Source organism: Pongo pygmaeus, chromosome 18 (genome assembly GCF_028885625.2).
Source record: "Pongo pygmaeus isolate AG05252 chromosome 18, NHGRI_mPonPyg2-v2.0_pri, whole genome shotgun sequence".
Taxonomy (NCBI): domain Eukaryota; kingdom Metazoa; phylum Chordata; class Mammalia; order Primates; family Hominidae; genus Pongo; species Pongo pygmaeus.
Genome location: NC_072391.2, coordinates 26,807,928 through 26,833,626, shown reverse-complemented (window position 1 = coordinate 26,833,626; position 25,699 = coordinate 26,807,928). Strand labels below are relative to the sequence as shown.

The following is a 25,699-nucleotide window of genomic DNA, read 5'->3' as shown; positions in this document are numbered from 1 at the left end:
TGGGGGAGTTAGGTTCTGCGCTTAAATAAATCATATTGAGTAAGTGTTAGATCCTTTTCTTAAGGCTTGAATTTGGAGTTTTAACAGCAAACACACAAAGGTTACACTTTCTGGATTCAATTCAGAAATGTCAGCACATCAAACACACATTCAGACACACACATACAGAGGCACTTACTCATACAGTGTAAAGGGCAATTGGGTTTGGAAGAGAATGTCACATGAACAGATTCGCAGCTCATTAAAGCAGTACTTGAAGCTTTTGACCTCAGCTACATAAACAATGTTTTCAGATGATAAAATTGCTGAGAAACCAAGTCCTGTGAGTATGATTTAGTTTGTGAAGCAGTGCAGCATTTGGACTCTCAGAGGATACGGGCAATGGGATGTGATCAGATAGCCCAAGTAGTATTTTGGAAATGATACTAACAGAGCTTAGGACAAGGACCTTTGCAAGCTATAAAAGCTTGCCAGGTTTTCAGCCTTTCCTAATGTGCAGATGCCTCAAAATTATGGGGCTTTAAGTAAAGTGCAGATAAGAATCGGTAACAGGAGCAGAAATGATTGGAATCAGTCTGTCACACAAGTGGGTTTGGAGTTAGCGAGCCCTGACACAGGCTAGAATGGAAGGAAGGAGGGAATGAGCATTCTAATGATGTCTAGACAGGACTGGATGGTTGCTCCAATGTCAGGAGTGGAGGAAAGGGGCTCTTAACGTCTACTTCTCATCAAGTTGTACTCCTCAAGCCCTACCCAAAGAGCATTGACGATCAGATGCATCATATTTTAGAACACTTGACAATCTGGTTGACCATATTTTAGAACAATTGATGATCTGATTGATAATATTTTAAAAGAATACTAGAGCCATGTTTACTACTGGGCAGGTCATTGTACACACACTCTAGCGCTTAAGACTCCACAGGTGCCAGGCACAGTGTCTCATGCCTGTAACCCCCAGCACTTTCAGAGGCAGAGGTGGGAGGATCACTTGAGACCAGGAGTTTGGTACCAGCCTGGGCAATTAATTAAAAACAATGAAAAAACAAATAAATAAAAAGCAGAAAAGACTCCAAGGACTCTAATGAAGCCTACTTAGCTTTCTCTTCCTCTTCATCTCACTGCTTCTATGCTGCTACCTGGTTTGTCTTCTGAGGCAGCTGAATCCTTGTACCCTGGGCTCTTCCCCCTACCCAGTTTTCACAGTAAGCCCTTCATTAGGTGTTATGGACACTATGGGAGCCTTTCAGAGGAAGAGTGACAGGACTTCATTAAGCCAATTCGTGACAATACATGAATGCCATCAAACTCTCCATTAGGCGTTTCAATTTGAACATATTACCTAGCATATCTTGTCCTGTGACATTATAGCTCCATGTACTACTACTTCTGCAATAAAATATGCTCATCCATGCCAAAGGCTCAATGCACCTTCTGCTACAAGTCAGCAAAATTCTGAGCTGGATCACCCAGACACAAAGCAACTCCCTGGGTACAGCCCTCAGCCACTGTACCCTCTGATATCACTACATCCTTTGCAACAGGATGGACAGGAGGAAGTCCAACCAAGTGCACAACCATGTCCTCCTGCTCTATGCCCTGCAAGCCAGCGCTCTGTATCACAGAAGCTTTCCTGACCATCTATTTCATTCATTCATCCTATTGCTACTGGGACCAAACTCTTGGCTACCATGTTTTATACTTGAGGAGCAATCATGTGGGCAGTCTGCAGGGACTCATGTTCATCAGTGCCTTCATGTCCCCATGAGACAATGACTGAGTGCCTACAAGATGCCAGGAACTGGGGAGGACCTGAGGATGCCAACTTAGGGGTTCTCAAACAGCTCCAACCTGCCCAAGCGCCTATCACCTTTTGCCTGGATTATGGCAAGAGTCTTAAGCAGTCTCCCTGATTTCACCGTTGTCCCTGCAGCACTCAGAGGGATCCTTTAAAGACCCAAAGTCAGAACATGTTATTTCTTGGCTCACGAGTTGGTGTAAAAGCCAAAGATCCTTCAGTGGCCTGTGCTTTCCTTTGGCCTCTCTGATCTCACACCCCCTTTTCCTTTCTCCCTCAACCCCTTGGCTCAGCCACCTGCACTCCTTGTTCTCCCTTGACCATGCCAGGCAAGCTCCTGCCTCAGGGCCTTTGCATCTGCTACTACCAACCAAATCACTCTCCTCCCTCACCCAGATATATACATGGCTCCCACCTCCCTCATCTTCTTCCTGTATTTGCTGAAATGTCATTTTCTCCACCTAGTCTATTATATGGACATCTCCCTGACCTGGCTCTTCCAATCTCCATCCCTACTTCAGCTTCCTGCATAATGTTTATCAACTTCTGACACATTGTATATTTCACTTGTTTCTATGTTTATTATTTTGCCCACTCTCCCTAGAATATAAGCTCCATGAGGGCAGGGATGTTAATTATTTTTAGTGCTATGTTCCCATCACCTAGAACAGTACCTAACCTCATCACCCACTGAATGGATGACTCAATATCTGATAACATCCCCACCAGAGGACAGAACCAGTACAAGCTTCTTCCCAAGCCACTGCTCCATCACGCACTCAGCGACACAGTCTGCCCTTTAGTATCCAAACCACCACCTTTCTCCCACCACATGCTGGCCAGGAACAGCCTGCTGTGTGCCCTGAACAACAACTTCACCAGAACATTCTATACTTAACTGTATATACTCCTTCACTACAGCCCTTACTACACAGGGTCTACCTACTTCACTGCTACAACAGGTTCTGCCAATCAACTCACAGGCCTGCTGCACCCTGCAGCACTGACTTCTAGCCCCTGCTACATAAAGGTGGAGTCCCTGGCCCCACAGTGTCCTATCCCCTGGGAGCTTGTGAGAAATGCAGAATCTGAAACCCCACCGCAGACTGGCTGAGTAAGAATTTTAGCCAGATACCCAGGTGACTCGTGTATGCACATTAAAATTTAAGACACTCTGCTAGGCTACATCATGGCATCTGTAACACTGGATTGGACTGTGTAAGGTTAGACTGCAGGAAGCTGCAGATCTCTCTACCCAAAGTCCTATGATTCAATGCATTGCCTCTTCAGATCCTTCACCAGCACCCTCTCCCAACACACACTGCAAAACCACACGATGCCATGACAGTTTGCAAAATCAGCAGCCAAATTATAGTCCTTTATAAATAGGTGGTAACTTATACAACAACCAATTTATTTGCGATACCCTGCTGTACATAAGAAAAACACCACGCACTCTAATATATATCCCAAAAGACTCCTTTACGTTCCACAGCACACTGCATTACAGCATCCTGTTTTATGGCCATTCACTCATTCAGTAAGAATTCTTGAGCACCTATAATGTGCTAAACCCTATGCTAGGCACTGGGATTTGACACGGAGAAAGTCACCATCTTAAAGGAGTCAAAAAGACAGGCATGAGATTGAACATGTTATTACAACCTGTGATGAATTTGTTGATGGGACAGTAGCAGATATCTACTCAGGAATCAACAAGAGCCTCCCTGAGCGGGTGATGTTCTACTGATTTGATGAGGGGGAAAAGGCAAGGCACGGTGGGGATCAGGGGGCTGGTGAGAGCATAGGAAAGGGCTTTGGGCATCCCAGGTGCATGGCTCTGCACAGATGAAGCAGGCAAGGGAAAACAAGGCACTGCATGTTTGAGGGACTAAAAGCAGCCCAGGAATGCTGTTCTTGGAGTCAGGAGCTAAAGCTAGGAAGAGGACAGAGATCTAGCATTGGGAGACCTCAAAAGCCATATATGCCAAGGAGCATTAGATATGAGACTGGGGCAACAGAAAGCCATTTGGGTGTTTTAAAGCAAAAGCAACCCACAACTAGGCGAACATTAAAAAAAAAATGACTCTTGTTCCCTGCAACAATACACCAAATCTAGTGTATTTCAATACAAACAATGCTCTGTGAACAGCTCCTTGCCACAATAAAAGATGGCATTGAGAACAACTTAGAAAAACCCATTTAAAGTTATTTTAATGAACCTCCAATAATAGCACCCTTCACTGATGTTCGAATATAATCCTCTGTTATTGTTCCTTGTTTTTTCTCTCACCACACTCTATTTAATAGCATGCATGAATCAGAAATGCTGACAGATACAGGCATGCCTTTTCACATCCCACAAGGCACATGGAACTCTGCACACGCTCACCATGGGCCTTTTGGAAGTGGCAGACAGTTAAGAAGGGGTGAGGAAGGAGAAATATAAAATCCTGGGATTGGGGGAAGGAGGGCTCTGATGCAATGCATTTGCAATGTAAAAGGCATACGGGCAGGCTGGATCAAATGGGTAGGTGATGTATCTTTTTTTTTTTTTTTCTGAGACAGGGTCTTGCTCTGTTGCCCAGGCTGGAGTGCACTGGCATGATCATGGCTCATGGCTCATTGCAGCCTCAACCTCCCAGGATCAAGATCCTCCCACCTCAGCTTCCTGAGTAGCTGGGACTACAGGTGGATGCCATCATGCCCACTAATGTTTGTATTTTTGGTAGAGATGGGGTTTTGCCATGTTGCCCAGACTGGTCTCAAATTCCTGGGCTCAAGCAATTTGCCTGCCTCAGCCTTCCAAAGTGTGGGGATTACAGGCATGAGCCACCGTACCTGGATGATGTATCATTTATTATTACTTCTAATTCAGTCTAAGGAGATTGAAGGTAGCACCTGCTCCTTTAGAACTGGTACCAGAACATTTTGAAGTATGTAGCACAGCCTGATCACTGTACTATGAAAGTCATTGTTAAACCCACATGGAGGAATTCAAGACATAGGTCAGTGGGAAATCATATCAAATGCCGAAGAGTTGAGGGATCTTGTTGATAATGACTAAGTATTGTAATCTTTTTATATTATCAGTGATAATAACAGCTACCTTTTCCTGAGTGCTTTCTATGAGCCAGGCACAAGGCTAGACCTTTTATATTCATTACTGCTTAGCAGGGCTATTCAAAATATTTAACTGGTCAAAATGGACTCTGGTTGTAAATAACCACTGCTAACAGACGCTGGCTAAACAGCAACCTGACTTTGAACCATCACTACCCCTGAGGCTATAAACCAACAATGCATGGGATACATATGGGTGTAGGTGTGTTTTATTTGCCCCGAACTGTGTTTAATTTTCAAAAATTTGTTCTGATATATAAAAGAAATTGTGAGGTTTTTTTTTTTGTTGTTGTTGTTGTTGTTTTTGCTTTTTTTTGAGATGGAGTCTTGCTCAGTCACCCAGGCTAGAGTGCAATGGCACAATCTCAGCTCACTGCAACCTCTGCCTCCCAGGTTCAAGCGATTCTCTATCCTCAGCCTCCCAAGTAGTTACAACTACAGGTGCATGCCATCGCATCTAGCTAATTTTTGTATTTTTAGTACAGATGGGGTTTCACCATGTTGGCCAGGCTGGTCTCAAACTCCTGACCTCAGGTGATCCGCCTGGCTCAGCCTCCCAAAGTGCTGGGATTACAGGTGTGAGCCACTGTACCCGGCCAAAATTGTGAGATTTTATATAAACATCTTAACTTTATACACCATTTCACTAAGCCCTTACTACACAGGACCTACATACTACACTGACTGTAACAGGATCTGTCAATCAACTCACAGGTCTGCTGCATCCCACAGCACTGAGTTCTAGCCCCTGAAAACCAGGAAGATGGAGCAGCCCTGCGGAGGCTGCATCCTGCAGGGCAGGCCATCGGGAGGTGAACATCAGCTGAACCTGTTAGGTAGCTCACCTGCTCTCTGGCTTGCATCGATCTCCAACACTTTCTCTTCTATCTCACCAGCCCTCTTCCCTCATTCATATTATCTGCTTGGTCTCTGTAGGCATCTGAGTCTGTGACCTCTTCTGGAAGCCACCACCCCATGCCCTGACTAGAAGGAGGACCAGTGTCTTCCACTTAAAGAGATGATTCTCTTGGCTGTGTGCAGTGGCTCACACCTGTAATCCTAGTACTTTGGGAGGCTGAGGTTTTTGGAGGATCACTTGAGCCCAGGAATTTGAGACTAGCCTGGGCAACATGGCAAGACCACATTTATTTATTTATATTTATTTTTATTTATTTATTTATTTATTTATTTATTTATTTATTTGAGACAGAGTCTCATTCTGTCACCCAGGCTGGAGTGCAGTGGCGCAATCTCGGCTCACTGCAACCTCTGCCTCTCGGGTTCAAGCAATTCTCCTGCCTCAGCCTCACGAATAGCTGGGATTACAGGCACCCACCATCACACCTAGCTAATTTTTGTATGTTTTTAGTAGAGATGAGGTTTTACCATGTTGGCCAGGCTGGTTTCGAACTCCTGAGCTCAGGTGATCCACCCACCTTGGCTTCCCAAAGTGCTGAGATTATAGGCGTGAGGCACCGCACCCGGCCAAGACCCCATTTATTTAAAAATAAAAATAAAAAATTAGGCAGACATGGTGGTACACTCCTGTAGTCCCAGCTACTCAGGAGGCGGAGGTGAGAGCATCGCATGAGCCCTGGAGGTTGAGGCTGCAGTAAGCTGTGATCGCACTACTGCACTCCAACCTGGGTAACAGAAGAAGACCCTGTCTTTAAAAAAAGAAAAAAAAGGAGATGATTCTCCATGCTACCTCCCTCTGGTCTCTGCCTAGCTTCCCTGGCTGAGCTCCTAATGCCAAACTCCACAGCAGTGATTCTCAACCTTGAGAGCTCATCAAGTCACCTGGAGAGCCTATTAAACACAGAACACTGGGCCCCACCCCTAGAGTGTCTGATTCAGGAGGTCTGGGGTGGAGCCCAAGAACTTCATTCTAAAGTGCTCAGGAGATGTCGATACCACTGGCTGTGACACTGCATACTGATACTGCATACTGATAGACAGCACACTTTGCAAACCACTGCACTACAGCTATAACATGACCCCCAGATGTCTGCTGGCTTCTATGCTGGTGGGGATGGGAGCGTGTGCATCTGGCCAAGTGAAGAAAGGGAGGTCCACATTTCGAGATCTCATAAATAACCCCACAAAAACCATATGAGTTACGCATCTCACCTCTGAGTTCCCGGTTTCCTGAACAAAGAGCTCACTCTTCCTTTCCAGGTTACCTTTTCATCTTTTTCCAAATGGTCCCATAAAAGCTGTGATGCTGTCAAATGACACGTGGGGCCCTCTTCAACCCCAATGTACACACAGATGTTACCTTAAGGAATAGCAGCAGCAGGATTCTGCCCCTCAAAGACCCTACATGGAGACGTTAATTAATGTATGACACAGCTAACGAAAACCATGATCAGCTCTCTGTGAGTGCCTCCTCTGTACCAGGCTTGTACAAAGTGCTTTATGCATCAGAACAACCCTCTGATGTCAAAACTATTATCATTACGTGCCTAGCACGTAAGTGCTCAAGAAATGAATAACAATGCTAGTATCAAAATAACTACCATTATTATCTTCTTCATCTTAACACTCAAACCCTTACAACATTAGGTTTCAATGACGGTGTTTATGTTCACTCTTCAGCCTCAGTCAGTAGTCTTACAACCCATCATCGAGTCACCAAGTCTGCCCTCTATTTAATTTCACAAAGAAATATCCTCCCAGCAGCATAGCAGTTTGATTAATTCAGGTGTAAACTCTTCTTTCCTGATGCCGACAAGTACTTCCTGCTGAGTCTTTGGGGATAGAAAACCTTCCTGTGGGTACATGGACTGTGGGAAATGTGAGAGTTTTATTCTTGCATTATAAAACTTATGTCAAAGCCGTCTCCACACCCAAACCCTCCAGGAGGGGGTCTTCAGTTCAAGAGGACTTCAGTCTCTGCTTCACTCTGTTTTGCCTTGGGTGGGAGCTGGCTGCTGAACTGCCATCTTATTTACTGACTCAGACATAGTGTATGTTTCAGAATTAAATTTAAATACTGTTGAGATAAACAACATGACCTTTTCAATGTCAGTATGAAGAGAAAATGACACAGTTGAACCAAGAGAAAGAATGAGGGCAAAATTAGACCCTTTATCACAGTCCAGAAATGGATCTGAACTCTGCTCACCCAAGAACCATTCTCAGAAAGTTGTCAGCTAAGACAGTTACAATAATTGAATCGATGAAACAAAAATTCAATAGGCATCGTCATTTCCATCTTTATAGAGACTAAGCTGGGCCAATGGAAATGTCCATCTTAGTATCCAGTGATTTTGTGCATATGTGTGAATACATACACCCATGTTCCAGTAGACACATTGATGTCTACCCCTCAGGGAGCATTTGGAAAACACGGGGCACAGGCAAGAATACCTTGTGTGTGAATACCCGGCAGTCAGAGAGAACGGGCTACTTACAGCTTTTGGCTTATATGGGGGCTGGATCTCTTTGCGTTCAAGTTTCTCCCAATCAATATACCGGAAAAATGCATGCTCTTTGATATCACGTTCGCCTTCAGGTCCACAACCCAGACGTTTGCCCGGGTGTTTGGTCATCAGCTTCAAGAGAAAGAAAAACATTGAATTTGATCAGTTTCAGAAGGGGAAATGTAAGACACTCAGAAATTATTACTCCAATGTAATAATTTAGGAAAATTACTCCAATGTAATAATTTAGGAAAATAATTACAAATTTAGGAAAATAATTTAGGAAAGAAAGCACAAATGAAGAATCTCAACTCATTTTTGTTTTTTGCTTTTTATCCCAGCAAAAAATCCCAGCCAGGACTTTGCAAGAGAGGACCTGATAATAGGACCCACTGCCATTCATCTCTTATGGTTAATCAAAACGAAGCCTGAATGTGGCCGTGAACTTCAAGTTAGAAATGCCGCAAGAGGGCCAGGCACAAAGGCTCACACCTGTAATCCCAGCACTATGGGAGGCCGAGGTGGGCGAATCACAGGGTCAAGAGATCGAGACCATCCTGGCCAACATGGTGAAACCCTGTCTCTACTAAAAATACAAAAATTAGCTGGGTATGGTGGCACACACCTGTAGTCCCAGCTACTCGGGAGGATGAGGCAGAATTGTTGAACCCGGGAAGTGGAGGTTGCAGTGAGCTGAGATCGCGCCACTGCACTCTACAATCTGGCGACAGAGAGAGATTCCGTCTCAAAAAAAAACAAAAAACAAAAATAAAAAACAAAAAAAAAAAAGAAAAAAAGAAATGCCACATGATCCATTTATCCATTTTGGTTTAAGAATAAGTTTTGTGTAATTACCAGTGCATGTAATTAGGACAGTTTCAATATCTTCAAACTTCCCTCCTCCCACAACAAGAAAACTGGAGTTTGACAAAAGCAAAGGCTACATTCATTCAGATAGCATTTGCATTTCTCAGTAAAGCACTTGCAAAAATGACAAAACAGAAGAAAAAGTGTTAGTCAAAGGGGCCCAAGTTTCAAGTAATTACTTTCTGAAAGCTCATTAAATAGTCAAAACCTAGCCCAGCTCATTTCCCCTGTATCATACATTACACACAACACCGCTGAGGTTTCTTTGGTGTTCCGTTTAAATTACTTAATTATCAAAACCCTCCATCTTTGGGTCTCTGAATGCTAAATAACAAGATGAATAGATGCTCCAAGATGAAACCAGACAGGCTTCCTCTTGTAAATGAGTCCAAAGCAGCATGAAAATATCTCTGATCTCAAGACTTGAGCAAATGCACAGAGAGTAAAGACAGAAGACTTGGTGATTAATTTAAAAAGAAAGAAGCATACAAGTCCAAAAGCTTTCCGGAGTTGACATCACATTGAGCAGCCCATGATGGCAGAATCTTCTGCCCAGGACTTGCTGATGATGGGGAAGGGATGAACCCAGAAATTCATTCCTACACTGTTGGATAGTCACTCAGCCTGTTGCCCCCTTACCAGGTAATTTGTGGTCACACACACAAGCATGTACTTGTCATATAAAGTGTATCCTCCAGGGTGGGGAAATTACTGAGCACTTAGCTACTTCTTTTTTTTTTTTTTTTTTGAGACAGAGTCTCACTCTGTTGTCCAGGCTGGAGTGCAGAGGCGTGATCTCGGTTCACTGCAAGCTCCGCCTCCCGGGTTCACACCATTCTCCTGCCTCAGCTCCCGAGTACCTGGGATTACAGGCGCCCGCCACCATGCCCGGCTAATTTTTGTGTATTTTTAGTAGAGACGGGGTTTCACCATGTTAGCCAGGATGGTCTCGATCTCCTGATCTCATGATCCGCCCACCTCGGCCTCCCAAAGTGCTGGGATTACAGGCGAGAGCCACCATGCCCAGCTGCTACTTCTTCACTTACATGCATGATCTTCCCTAATCGTCATAATAACCCAATGAGGTGAGTATACTATTTTTCCCATTTGAATAAAAAGGCAATGAACACTCAGAGAAGTTGAGGAACAGCAAGGACTCAAGAGACAGGAAGTGGCAGAGTCACTAAGAGCTGGGTGCAGACTCCACCTCTGCCTAGCTCTAAAACTTGGGCTTTTAAGAAAAATGGGAGCGCATTTCACACGTGGTTTTCTCAGGAATTTTTGTGGCCTGGCTTTGTCAGGAGAGATTTATGGAGGGTAAGGAAATTGAGCCAAGGCTTGACATTTGTGTAAGATTAGGATGGGAGGAAAGAAAGGGCAGTGAGGTTTTGGTTCACACTGATAATATCAATAACGGTTTCCGTGTACTGAGCATGACAACATATGCGTTCAGGCTCCGTGCTAAGGGCTTCCCGGCCATTACCCATTACTCTTTAACCTTTGCAACAATACTCTGAGGCCTCAGCAACTATTATCTCCCATTTTCCAGGTAAAGGATGTAGGTGCAGAGAAGTAAAGTCATCTGTCTAAGGTCAAACAGATAAGGAGCAGGGCAAGGCTTTGAACAGCTCTGCCTGGCTCAGGACTCTTATAGCTTTATGTTCAGTCTCAACTGTTCAGTGTCTGTTGGTTTTCACCCTAAGGTACAGCCTATTTGGGCTTCTGTTTGCTTCAAGTTTGTTCAAAGTGGGAATAGCCATCTGAGTAAGGTTTTACTAACTTTTTTTAGTAGAAAATCGGGCCTTTAAGGGAATGGACATATAAAGGACACTGCTTCAATTAAACAGGTGACTGTTTTCAAAAGCTCAACTGTTTCTGTCTAAGCAGGAGGATGCCAAGCAAAGAAAAGGTACTGCAGAAACATCCAGCATTAATTCGGAGTCTCTGCCCAGTTCCCGCACTCTGCTCTAATGTGCCCGAAGCCATGTAGACAGCTGGATTTAATCACTGTTCCAATCTCTGATCACCTCCCAGACGTATCCCCTGGGGCTCGCTGTTCCGGAGGAAGCATTTGGCTGTTTGCTTGAGCATCACTCGTTTTTGGAGTATCCTCCTTGAAGGAAGAGCCCCATTGGACTCAGCCCACTCAATTAATAATGATCCCCAAACTCAATAGTAAGAGAGTCACCCCAGTTAATCATGAAGGTTATGGGTCCTGAATTAATAGAAAACGGCTCTACCAGGGAAACTGCTAATTGGAGCGGGAGCTGAAGGCAGCTGACCTGGAAAACCCTCTCTCCTCCATGACCCACTTAGAACCCCCAGCTGTCCAGGCAGGGCGGGCGTGTGAAGGGGAGGACCCTGTGGATGTATTAAACACCTACTATGTGCCCACATCATGCAAGGAGCTTTCTCTTATGTTATCTCATTTAATGCTCTGAAAAATTATTTTCAATGAGTACTACTATTCCATTTTTTAAAATAAACAGAAGCCCAGAGATGCAAAGGAAGTGGCTTAAGATCTTGCACCTAGGCTGGGTGCAGTGGCCCATATCTGTAATCCCAGTACTTTGGGAGGCAGAGGCAGGAGGATCCCTTGAGCCTGGGAGATCAAGGCTACAGTGAGCCATGATCACTCCACGGCACTCTAGCCTGGGTGACAGAGCTAGACGTTGTCAAAACAAAACAAAACAAAACAAAAAAAACACCTTGAGCCTAGAAAGTAGAAAGGTCAAGATTTGCAAAGGGTCCCTTGATCTCCAGAATCCCCTCCTTTAAAAGTTGCAATTCCAGGGGATGCAAACTCAAATGCCAAGAGGAACCTGGCAGATAACACAATAGCGTCAGCACTAGTAATAGTAATAATAACTTCCAAGGGGCTTGGAGCAGAGTGCCAGCCTCTATTCTAAGTGATTTACAGTATTCAGCTGTTTAGTCATCAAAGAACCCAGTGTGGAGTGCTATTATTATCCCCAATCTGCAGATGCCGTCAAACAACTTCCCCATGGTCCTACAGCAATTAATGCCTGAACCAGGATTTGAACTTGGATAGAATTGGCCAAATGAGAATTTCTGTGAATTACAGAGGGCAAGCTCCAACTACAGAGGGCCATGGTTTCCAGTCCAGCTGACTGGTGCTTTGTTAGAATGACAGGCCAATGTGGCAAGATCTGATTTTTCAAGAGAAACCTGAAAGCTGAATGTTTTTGAGGAATCTCCGGATCCTTATATGCTGGCAATTATTATTTTATTATTATTATTATTATTATTATTATACTTCAAGTTTTAGGGTACATGTGCACAATGTGCAGGTTAGTTACATATGTATACACGTGCCATGCTGGTGTGCTGCACCCATTAACTCATCATTTAGCATTAAGTATATCTCCTAAAGTTATCCCTCCCCTGTCCCCCCATCCCACAACAGTCCCCAGAGTGTGATGTTCCCCTTCCTGTGTCCATGTGTTCTCATTGTTCAATTCCCACCTATGAGTGAGAATACGCGGTGTTTGGTTTTTTGTTCTTGCGATAGTTTACTGAGAATGATGATTTCCAATTTCATCCATGTCCCTACAAAGAACATGAACTTATCGTTTTTTATGGCTGCATAGTATTCCATGGTGTATATGTGCCAGATTTTCTTAATCCAGTCTATCATTGTTGGACATTTGGGTTGGTTCCAAGTCTTTGCTATTGTGAATAGTGCTGCAATAAACATATGTGTGCATGTGTCTTTATAGCAGCATGATTTATAGTCCTTTGGGTATATACCCAGTAATGGGATGGCTGGGTCAAATGGTATTTCTAGTTCTAGATCCCTGAGGAATCACCACACTGACTTCCACGATGGTTGAACTAGTTTACAGTCCCACCAACAGTGTGAAAGTGTTCCTATTTCTCCACATCCTCTCCAGCACCTGTTGTTTCCTGACTTTTTAATGATTGCCATTCTAACTGGTGTGAGATGGTTATCTCATTGTGGTTTTGATTTACATTTCTCTGCTGGCCAGTGATGGTGAGCATTTTTTCATGTGTTTTTTGGCTGCATAAATGTCTTCTTTTGAGATGTGTCTGTTCATGTCCTTTGCCCACTTTTTGATGGGGTTGTTTGTTTTTTTCTTGTAAATTTGTTTGAGTTCATTGTAGATTCTGGATATTAGCCCTTTGTCAGATGAGTAGGTTGTGAAAATTTTCTCCCATTTTGTAGGTTGCCTGTTCACTCTGATGGTAGTTTCTTTTGCTGTGCAGAAGCTCTTTAGTTTAATTAGATCCCATTTGTCAATTTTGGCTTTTGTTGCCATTGCTTTTGGTGTTTTAAACTTGAAGTCCTTTGACAAAATTCAACAACCCTTCATGCTAAAAACTCTCAATAAATTAGGTATTGATGGGACGTATCTCAAAATAATAAGAGCTATCTATGGCAAACCCACAGCCAATATCATACTGAATGGGCAAAAACTGGAAGCATTCCCTTTGAAAACTGGCACAAGACAGGAATGCCCTCTCTCACCACTCCTATTCAACATAGTGTTGGAAGTTCTGGCCAGGGCAATTAGGAAGGAGAAGGAAATAAAGGGTATTCAATTAGGAAAAGAGGAAGTCAAATTGCCTCTGTTTGCAGATGACATGATTGTATATCTAGAAAACCCCATTGTCTCAGCCCAAAATCTCCTTAAGCTGATAAGCAACTTCAGCAAAGTCTCAGGATACAAAATCAATGTACAAAAATCATAAGCATTCTTATACACCAATAACAGACAAACAGAGAGCCAAATCATGAGTGAACTCCCATTCACAATTGCTTCAAACAGAATAAAATACCTAGGAATCCAACTTACAAGGGATGTGAAGGACCTCTTCAAGGAGAACTACAAACCACTGCTCAATGAAATAAGAGGATACAAACAAATGGAAGAACATTCCATGCTCATGGGTAGGAAGAATCAATATCATGAAAATGGCCATACTGCCCAAGGTAATTTATAGATTCAATGCCATCCCCATCAAGCTACCAATAACTTTCTTCACAGAATTGGAAAAAACTACTTTAAAGTTCATATGGAACCAAAAAAAGAGCCCGCATTGCCAAGTCAATCCTAAGCCAAAAGAACAAAGCTGGAGGCATCACACTGCCTGATTTCAAACTATACTACAAGGCTACAGTAACCAAAACAGCATGGTACTGGTACCAAAACAGAGATACAGATCAATGGACCAGAACAGAGCCCTCAGAAATAACACCGCATATCTACAACTATCTGATCTTTGACAAACCTGAGAAAAACAAGCAATGGGGAAAGGATTCCCTATTTAATAAATGGTGCTGGGAAAACTGGCTACCATATGTAGAAAGCTGAAACTGGATCCCTTCCTTATACCTTATACAAAAATTAATTCAAGATAGATTAAAGACTTAAACATTAGACCTAAAACCATAAAAACCCTAGAAGAAAACCCAGGCATTACCATTCAGGACATAGGCTTGGCAAGGACTTCATGTCTATATGCTGGCAATTATTAAATAAACTAAAAGCTCCAGGTACCACCTTCCCTCTACCCACTCCCACCCTTCAATAACTTGTCTACGGGGGCCTGTAGTGGCCTTCGTGTGTGCCTTCCTTTTCTTTATGGGCTTTGCTTGGGTTCCTAATGCACCTCTGGGACTCCCCTCTCTATTCTTCATTTTCTCTCTCCCTGCCCCACACCCTCAAAGAAAATATTTTCAAGCAATTCACTTTAGATGTAAGGGATTGAGACTAATTCACAGGTGGTTTCCCTAGGGATACATGCATCTTAGCCTATGCAGCTGAGGTGCAAACCTTAGGTGATTCATTAAGAGTGGGAATTTAGGCAGTGTGACAAGGCGCTTTTAGGCTGAGAGGCTGGCCCAGCTATTCCAAACTGGGCCAGGCCTCAGATTGGCCTGCCTGAGTTTCCCAGCTTTCCTTCACCCAAGACAGTGCATCCAACATCTGGCTGGGGTCAGGAAGAGCAAAGTAGGGCATGAAAAGTCTGCAAACATCCCAGAGATCTAGGACTGGCAGCCCTGGTTTATTCAGACACACAGGTGGGAACCCGCTGATTAAGGCACGGCCATGTTCTAACCTGTACCACTGGGTGGAGGGAGAGCAAATCCTTTATTAGTATATTATGTGTGGAACATATTTTCTGGGCGTCTAATTCTATTGCTTTCAGGCTTCCATCAGAGTTGAAAAATCACTTCATTTGGACAGTATGTTTAAAGGCAGTGGTCTGCAAGCCAAATGGAGACTTTTCCAAAATACTCATACCCAGACTTAATCTCTGGGGTGAGGCAGAAGCATGTGCATTCTGGTAAGGCACTTCGGGTTATCCTGATGGCTCCAAAGGTGAGGGTCGCTGATCTTTAGGATCTCACAAAAGTCACTGTGAGTATGCCCTGGTCCAACACAAGATGCAAAACAAACAATCCTTCCCCATAAACACACATCCTGCTTTCTTCACAGGTGCCCTGTGCATAAACTGTAGATGTCCAAGCATGCATGCCTTTTTAGCCATTTGTGTGTGTGTCTGGGGAGAGGAGACAGTGGGATTTTGAGTACACTGAATTTCAGTCTGCTTATCTAGAGAATTCCTTAACCTCAACACTGCGTGGTATTTTTTAGAACAAAAGTTGCACGCTCTTAGTATTAACTAAACACATACAGCAGAGCAGGGCATGATAGCCTGAGTTGTGCCAAAGACCTCTTGTGCCCTTTCCCATGACTTCCAGCTCTTTGACAAAATCTCTGTGCTTTCTACCTCATTCATTCAATAAGCATTCCCCTGTGCTGGTTCAGAGACTGCAGCCCAGCCAGCAGCAAGACGCAGCCGCAGGCAGCTCTCTACAGCACTTCTGTGCAAATCAGAAAAAAAGCTCTGTCTCCTCCGGGAGGTAGCAGCTCCACACCAGGGTTCTCATATTGGCAAATGGAGTGAAGGGTGGAGTTCAGGCTCTGTTCCCCTCTGGTGGGGTGTTCTTGGGCAAGGTACAGCCCACATGCCTGCATGTGGTGGTCCTGGTCACAGCTTTAAGAGATGTACTTACCCCTTTGCAGATGGCCACAGCTTCCTTGGACATAGACTTGGGATAGGCTACGTTGTGTTCCATGATGGATTGGAAGAGTTCATCTTCATCCTCCCCTTCAAAGGGTGCCTGTATGACGGGGGAGGGTGGAAGGAGAAGAATCCCTGCTTGAACCCTCCCCCTAGCTCCCCTCAACTGGCAGACCCTCCTCCCTGGGGCCCACAGTGAAGCCACACACCCAGGCTTTCAAATGACCACAGACTTGTATGACCCCAAGGCCGGGAAAGTCATAGAGGTTCCAATTTATGAGCTGTTACCAAACATGCATTCTCCTAAAGAAACCATGTGGATGGGGGAAGGGAGGACTTCTCTTATCAATCACTTAAAATTCAATTACCTGCCCAGCCAACATTTCATACAGCAGGACTCCAAATGCCCACCAATCCACGGACTTCCCATAGGGCTGATAAGCAATTATCTAGAAAAGAGAAGTCATCCTATCAGGGAAGTTTGCAGTTCATGTTTCTTCTGGAGACAGATTTCACTCTTCTTTTACAAGAAGGCCAGTGCCCACCTGAGCTGTTTCTTTACATTAGCTACTCAGGGAATGACAGACATGTTTTGCAGAGGCACCTGCAGCTAGGCAAACACCTGTGGCTGTCACATTGCCTTTTCGAAGCACTAAGTAAGGTGTATTGTTATTATTATTTTCAAAACAGTGAGCATGGAATTTTTAAAAGGAAAAACTGTCTTTGCTCCTCTGTAAAAGTTACAACATTTACACAATAATGTAAATATACTTAACACTACTAAACTGTATACTCAGAACTGGTTAAAATAGTAATTTTACGTTACATGTTTTTAAAACATAATTAAAAATAAAAATGTTTAAGAGATAATAACATTTGTCACTATTTTAATATTTTTTTATAAAAGATAGCTAAGCTGAGATAATAACATGAAAATCACCCATAATCCTTTATTAAGAGAAAAATTATGACTAATATTTGGTCTACTTCATTCCATACTCTTTTCTCTGAATACATATTAAACTCTGTGTGTATATGTGTGTTTTACATAAACACTTTAGTATTTGGACGATTTTTTTTCTTTTTTCTTTTTTTTTTTTTTGAGATAGTGTCTCTTTTTGTCACCCAGGCTGGAGTGCAGTGGCGAGATCACAGCTCACAGCTCACAGCCTTGGCCTCCTGGGCTCAAGCAATCCTCGCACCTCAGCCTCCTGTGTAGTTGGGACTACAGGTGCTCACCACCATGCTAATTATTTAATTTTTTGTAGGGATGGGGTCTCTCTATATTGCCCAGACTGATCTCAAACTCAAGCAAAACTCCCACCTTGGCCTCCCAAAGCACTGGGATTATGGGCAATAGATCTTTAATAAACCCAGTTATTCACTTAAGTTTTCCTTGCTAATTTAATATTTGTATATGAACATAATCAATTTTTATCTGTGCATAGCATTCCGTTGAATGGATATGCCAAAATCTATCTTATAAATTTCCAATTGATTAGGTTTCTTCCAATGCTGTAACATATTCTTGTAATTAGACATTTGGACATCTGTCCAAGTATTTCCTTAAGCTAAACTCCTAGATGTAGAATTGGTGGATCATATGGTATATATGGTTGTGAAATTTTTAATTCATATTCCCAAACTGCCAGAACATGGAAAAGTCTAGAAGAGCCATGTGACTGTCCATCTTTCAGTATGCAGGGATGTAAAACTAACCATGTCAGAGATTAAGAGGTAATACAGCAAAGGCTAAAGGCTGAGGTCTGAGGGTTAGGCAGTCTGACTTTGAATCCTGACTGCTGTCTACCGGTTGGCTGTCTGACCACAGGAGAAGTTACTGAACTTCTATAATCTCTATATCATGGAGTTATGTGAGGATGAATGAGATACTAGGTGGCTTTCGCATATTATGCCCTCAAAATGTTAACTAATCCTAGAATGTTTTATAATTCAGTTATTGCTTGTTTAACTCAAAAAGGGTATTTGAGCAAACTTGGCTATAAAGTGAATGTTTGTTTCTTGATCTCTATCTCCCACTTTGATTTCTATTCCAAAATCAGAAATGCAGAGATGTTGATTACAGGATACAAAATTTCAGTTCAGTAGGAGGAATAAATTCAAGAGACCTATCGTGTAACACAGTAACTATAGTTAATAACAATCTATTGTATTCTTGAAAATTGCTGAGGGATCTTTAAGTGTTTTTACCATTAAAAAAATAAGTGTGTGAGATAATAAATACGTTAATTAACTCAACTTAGCCATTCCATAATGTATACATATTTCAGAACAACATGTTGCACATGATAAATGTATACAATTTTACTTGTCAATTATGAATGAATGAAATGCATTCTGAGAAGTAACCCTCAAGACAAGGAAGGGAAAGCATTCCAGGAGAACACTTCTCATTGAAAGTGTTTTCCACTTTGGGAGGCCAAGGCGGGTGGATCACGAGGTCAGGAGATTGCGACCATCCTGGCTAACACGGTGAAACCTCGTCTCTACTAAAAAAATACAAAAAAATTAGCTGGGCATGGTGGTGGGCGCCTGTAGTCCCAGCTACTCGGGAGGCTGAGGCAGGAGAATGGCATGAACCCAGGAGGCAGAGCTTGCAGTGAGTAGAGATTAAGCCACTGCACTCCAGCCTGGGTGACTGAGCGAGACTCTGTCTCAAAAAAAAAAAAAAAAAAAAAAAAGTGTTTCACACTTTTAAAGTACTTCAAGTCTTATTTGATCCTCATGACAATCCAACAAGTTAATCCTTTTACAAAGGAAACTAGAGCCTGGGATGTGACAGCAGTTGCCGAAGGTGATGTGGTTAGCTCATGACAAAGCCTGATCTGCTGCTTATCCCTCCCATCTGTGGGCTGGAGGGGAGGCAACTTCACCAGCAACACAGTTCAGGGTTTCTTGTGCTTGCCTGAATCACTATGAGGCAACTTCTGAGGAACTTCTGAGAACCACAGATCCTGGGCCTCCACCTGCAGAGATTCTACTGAGATGATGCTTGGGCATCCCACATGGCTTTTGTGTGTGTGTGTGTGTGTGTGTGTGTGTGTGTGTGTGTGTGTGTGTGTGTTTTGAGACAGGGTCTCACTCTGTTTCCCAGGCTGGGGTACAGTGACATGATCACTGCTTACTGCAGCCTCTACCTGCTGGGCTCAAGTGATCCTCCCACCTTAGCCTCCCGAGTAGTCAGGACAGCAGGTGTGACCTAGTGCACCTGGCGAATTTTTAAATTTTTTTGTAGAGATTAGGGTCTCACTATGTTGTCCAGTCTGGTCTCAAACTTCTACCCTCAAGCGATCTTCTTGCCTCAGGCTCCCAAAGTCCTGAGATTACAGGGGTGAGCCACCATGCCCCAGCTACATCCTACATTGTAAAAGCTCCCTCATGACTATAAACTGCAGTTAGAGTTGAGAACCAGAGATTATGGAACCCCTGGCCTATCAGGAAGTTGTGTTATGGATTGTGTCATATCTAATTAATTAACAAAATGATAATAGACCAAAGCATATCACATAGGGAAAACTTCACTGGGTCCAAGGAAAGCCTTATTATTTTTAAAGAATTACTTTATTACTCAAGTAATACCCAAATACATTTACCTTGTAAAAAATGTCAGCAGTATACAGAAATAGCTAAATTTCTCTTTACAATTCCCTTATCCTCAGAGGTAACCAGTGTTATAAAATCAGTTTGAAATCTTCCAGATTTTTGTATGCTTTTACTCATTGAAAACAGAACAGTGTTCTGTGTATTTCTGTTTCATCCATAAATAGTATCATCATAGTGTTATTTGTCATTCTTCTTCTTTTCTTTCTTTTTTTTTTTTTTTTTTTTTTTGAGACAGGGTCTTACTGTGTCACCCAGGCTGGAGCGCAGTGGCATAATCTCAGCTCACTGTAGCCTGGACCTCCTGGGGCTCAGGTAATTCTCTTACCTCAGCCTCCCAAGTAGCTGGGACTACAGGCATGTGCCACCACACCTGGCTAATTTTTGTATTTTTTGTAGAGACGAGGTCTCGCCATGTTGGCCAGGCTGCTCTGCAACTCCTGGGCTCAAGTGATCCACCTGCCTCTGCCTCCCAAAGTGCTGGGATTACAGGCGCGAGCTGCCACACCTGGCCTTGTATTTGTCATTCTGTACCTTGATTTTTTTCTCTAACGATGTGTCTTGAAGATCTTTGCATATCTACATATATATCTAATTCACTCTTCTGAATTGGTGCCTGGTAGTATTTCATGCTATAAATAAATCATGGGCTATTGTCCATTTTCCTACTGAGGGACATATACAGGACATAGATCCTATGTCATATGCCAGCCCAGGGGATCTGCTCTTTTTCTCCCAACAAACACTTCAATGTCATAATTAGGCGGTATCACATGGCCGTGAGCCACAACAGTTTGACGAAGAATTTTACTGATGTGTGTTGGATGGTTCTTTTGGGTTTTATTTAAATTTTCTCCCAAACCTTGATGTATTTTGGGCTTGGGCTTCTGGATGTGTGCTAAATTAATTTGCATGTGTGATCTCAAAGGGAGGATTTAGAGTATAGAATAAGAATCTGCCCGAGGTTCCCTTGCAAGGTACCACCCTCAACCCTTCCCAGCTCTCACACGGCCATCTGGGGAGCAGAGGGTACATCACCGCAATGTGAACGTGTGCCCGGCAGCTCTCACCTCGGGGGCGATGTAGTCTGGAGTGCCACAGAATGTCTTGGTTGTCACCCCATCCCAGATGTTTTCCTTACACATGCCAAAATCAGCAATCTTGATGTGCCCCTCAGAATCGAGCATCACGTTGTCAAGTTTTAGGTCACTATGGCAGACACAAGAATTTAGAGATTTAATTAAATGCTATGCATTTCAAGCCAACCAACAGCCACTCATTATGCATAAAGCACTGTGTTAGGTGTTGTGTGGGCACAAAGGTCAGTAGAAACCAGCCTTTGACCTCCAACAGCTTACAATCTGGCAGGGAGAAAAAAAGAGGTCCGCAAGCCTCCGTGCTTTTCTTTTTCTACACAGCCAACTGTGCCAAGTGTCTCACAAGGACACAAAGAGACAGCACTTCTGAAAAGACGGAGATCCACAGAAAGTTAAGCAAAGGGCAGAGCATCCATGACACTTCTTGGATCCAAGAAAATTCCAAGAATTGTCCTATGCAACTTAAAGACTCCTTATATTTTGTAAGAAGATACATTTTTCACAAAATTATTATTTTTTTAAATATCTCTAAAAATTACAAAGAAAAAAATGCTGATCGAAAGAAATATTTAATGTTAAGTGTTCCCTGATCTCTTGGGCCACCTCCTAGGACATGACCCAGGAGTTTCCATCAATTCTTTGAATCAAAAAATATTTGGCAGGGCACATTGGCTCACACCTGCAATTCCAGCACTTTGGGAGGCCAAGGCAGGTGGATCACAAGGTCAGGAGCTCAAGACCAGCCTGTCCAATATGGTGAAACCCCATCTCTACTAAAAATACAAAAATTAGCTGGACATGGTGGTGGGCGCCTGTAGTCCCAGCTACTCGGGAAGCTGAGGCAGGAGAATAGCTTGAACCCAGGAGGCAGAGGTTGCAGTGAGCCGAGATCGCACCACTGCACTCCAGCCTGGGTGACAGAGCGAGACTCCGTCTTGAAAAAAAAATGTTGCACAATTACTATGTGACAGGCACTATGCCTGGAGCCAGGTATAGCATGTAGCAGTAAACAAGATAAGCAAGCCTCCTGTTCTTCAGATTAAATTTCAGTGCTGGGAAAAAGATAGCAATTGCTCTATAAGCATGATTATTATAGATTCTGATAAGTGGTATGATGAAAATAAAGAGGACATAAGATAGTGATTGGAGGAAGACACTTTAAGCAGGGTGTCAGTCAGAAAGGACCTCTCTAAGGCGGTGACATTTGAGCTCTAACCTAAAGGATATGTGCTATATTCTCTTTTATTTTCATCTGTGTTGATGAGAAGAGCTTGATATTTTGGGGAACAGTTGTAGGTCTTTAGCACACAAGATTGCTCCAATATCAACACACTTTCCTCCTCCCTAAACACCTACTCCAATGTCAATGCATTATATTTCAGCACCAGTGAGCAAGGCTGAGAGATGGATCAGATGGTCCCAGTCCTAATAGAAGATGGGGAAGTCCGATTTCCTGAGACGTAGGGGGATCTATTCCTTAACTCAGATCTTTCCCTTCGGTCATCTTGATTGGGTAGTGGGCATCTGTGGTTCTGTCTATTCTAGTATTTCGTGATGACAGCATTCTATTATTTCTTGGAAGAACCACCCTCCTTCAATTCTTCCATGTAATATGGGTGTAACATGGCTTCCATGTAACATGGCTCCAGGAGTGGTCAAGTGGGCCTGTCTTGGCCAATGGAAATATTCCATCTTGCTGGTCACAGTGATTGATTCAGGAATGGGCATGTGATCCAATCTGAGCCAATCAAAGCAGTTAAGCATTAGTGCTGGCACTTTGGCTGGCACAATCAGGAAAGGGATAAGTGCATTTTACATTGGGGTTGTTCAGGTGGTATTATGGAAGTCTAGAAACTCCAGAGGTCACCAGATGAAGAGAAGCAATCTAATATAGAGAAAGTAGAGCCTAGAGGGAGGGTGATAAAGTGTGCCCACATAATGTCACTTGAGCCTCTGCATTTATCCAGGCCTGAAGTCAGATCTGCGCCTGGATTTTTAAGTTATGTCGCCAATAAATGCCTCTTTTAACCTAAGTTACTTTGAATTGAGTTGCTGTCATCATTTCCAACTAAAAGAATACAATCTGAAAACTATATCCTGGCATCTCCTATCTGTGTCTATGGGGTCTCCTTATTCAAAGGGAGGGGGAGGTCCACTTGCACTTGCCCACTGATGTTTGCCAGTCCCAACATGCCATGCCTTTGGCGCTGCCCATGGTGCTGCTCATAGCCAGCCTTCATGCTCATCTACAAGCCACCGTGATTTGAGTGAAAGTTTGGAACTCAGAAAACCCAGGCTTTGCAGCAATTTGCTTTTCATAAACTTACTAGGTAGGTCTATATGTGATATATGTGATTTCTCTAATAGTGACAAATGACATCCCTTCAGCTCGACCACATGCTCAGAAGCAGGCAGCTGGTTAGACTAGGGAAGTGATAAAATCTTCATCTATTATAGAAAAGAAGTTTCAGGTGCCAAGAGCCAGGCAGTCCTGAGGCTGGAGGGCACCTCTGTCATCTTCACTGTCACATACAGTGTTTTGATATCACACTCTAATCTTTTGTTCTATGTAATAAATCCTCATTTCTGCTTCAAAAGGTGGATGGAGAAATTATTTTCATTTTTCAGAAAACCATCAAGGGCAAAACCAACACACATTCCAGAGACAGTGGTCAGTAAATCAGACACTAAGTTTGATAGGAAGAATCTTCTTCCCTTCCCGCCCCCCAACCCAACATCTCCAGTTCCTTAAAGATGGTAAGTCTAACATAATCCTTCATCCTCTTTCCTTAAGAACTGTTCAATTAAGTAGAGATTTAGATGAAGGAAGTAGTGATTTGTAACATCTTAAAAGATATTACCACTATGAAATCAATCTCTATGAAATGATAAAACTATACATCTTTTGTCAAGTAATTTATTTTTTGCCATTTCCATTTGACTGTCAATTTCAAGATCTCTATTTCCATCAGCGTTCTGGATGGTTAGCAACAAAAACCAACTATGATGATTTTTACCTGAAAAGGAATTCATCAAAGGATATTGGGGAGCTCATGGAATATTTGAGGAGACTGAAGAACCAGATTAAGAGTCTATACAGCCTGAAATGATGCCTAACTGCAACTCAGGGCTTGTCCAGTGACACCACCACCCAAGCTGCCATGGGACACAGACATTACCCCTTGTTCCACGAAGCCCTAATGCTGGACTCTGCCTATTGCTATTAAGACCCTCTTCTCTTGCCTCTGGAAAGTAGCTGCTGATAATTACTATGGTCACTCTTGATTCTATGCTTTCTGCTTCCTTGGCCACTAGTTTCTGATTCAAGGTCTTGAGTAAGTATGACCAACTGTCAGAGCTTGGATTGTGTGCCTGCCCTGGTTACAGGGGGGCTGTGAAATGAGTATCTGTCATTTTCATTATTTATAGCAGGAGATTGACTCTGTTCTTCCACATACACAAAAGAAGGGTTCAGATGCAGACTGGCTTAAAAGATTGATAAATACCCCTTTAAAGACCATATTAATAGTGGAAGATGAAAGGGAGAGTGTGTAGTTAGTTTAGGAAAAGGGGCTTTGGAATAGGTATCATCTTAGCACCTGAAATGCTAATCTTTGAATTTTACCAGCTGCCTGGCCAATGAGCTGGATCCATGGATCCCAGATCCCAATGCAGCTTCCTGATTGATTAGAAACTAGCCCTGAATCACAACTCAATTGACCGGAACTCTAATTATTTCCTCTCCTGTTTCCTACACTGGGAGTGGATTTTCTTCCAATAAACTTGTAGTTCCATATTTAATCTTCTCAAGAACCCAACTGGTTCTATTTTAGTAGAGGCACATCCCACATAGGAGTTAGGTCCTAATGTCAGCACCCAAGCTGAAAATCATGTAGAGTGAAAAATCACCCATGATCCCTGTCTCTTTGGTTAAGCACCAGCTGAAGTCATCGGCTTGAATTTAGGGATCATGTCATATGGCAGATCATGTGTACTTTTTTTTTTTGAGATGGAGTTTCATTCTTGTTGCCCAGGCTGGAGTGCAACGGGGCGATCTCGGCTCACTGCAACCTCTGCCTCCCGGGTTCGAGCGATTCTCCTGCCTCAGCCTCCCGAGTGGCTGGGATTACAGCCATGTGCAACCACACCCAGCTAATATTCGTATTTTTTAGTAGAGATGAGGTTTCACCATGTTGGCCAGGCTGGTCACCAACTCCTGACCTCAGGCAATCAGCCTGCCTCGGCCTCCCTACGTGCTGGGTTTACAGGCATGAGCCACTGCGTCCAGCCTCATGTGTACCTTTCAACACCAGAATAATATTCAGCACAAAAAGATGTTGTCACTATGAGAGTCAAAAGAGAAACTAAGGGAATTAGAGGATTTCCATGTGCCATTTCTTGCACACATAGTGGACGTGTTCATTGAGGGCAAACATGGGCATGGGCAGAATGATCATACTATTTAAAATTTAAATTCTCCTTTTTTTAGAGACAGGGTCTTGCTCTGTTGCCCAGGCTGGAGTAGAGTGGCACAATCATAGCTCACTGCAGTTTCGAACTCCCGGGCTCAAGTGATCCTCTTGCCTCAGCTTCTAAATTATTCTTCTCTCTATTTTTACATTTTCACTAGGATCACCCACGTGCCAAGTAAAACCACTCCTCTTCTTGACCTTCTTCCCTCCATCATTAGGAGA

At 43.2% G+C, this 25,699-nt stretch overlaps 1 protein-coding gene across 2 annotated transcripts in view; it reads right to left on the bottom strand.

Moving 5' to 3' along the window:
• PRKCB (protein kinase C beta) overlaps positions 1 to 25,699 on the bottom strand; it is a 386,071-nt gene that overhangs the window by 21,344 nt on the left and 339,028 nt on the right. For both annotated transcript variants that reach the window (XM_054454155.2, XM_054454154.2), the window contains exons 13-16: positions 20,979 to 21,117; positions 16,656 to 16,736; positions 16,280 to 16,387; positions 8,338 to 8,478 (exon numbers count right to left, since the gene is read on the bottom strand). In XM_054454155.2, the coding sequence (XP_054310130.1) occupies positions 8,338 to 8,478; positions 16,280 to 16,387; positions 16,656 to 16,736; positions 20,979 to 21,117 (469 nt within the window). The remainder of the gene's footprint in view (positions 1 to 8,337; positions 8,479 to 16,279; positions 16,388 to 16,655; positions 16,737 to 20,978; positions 21,118 to 25,699) is intronic.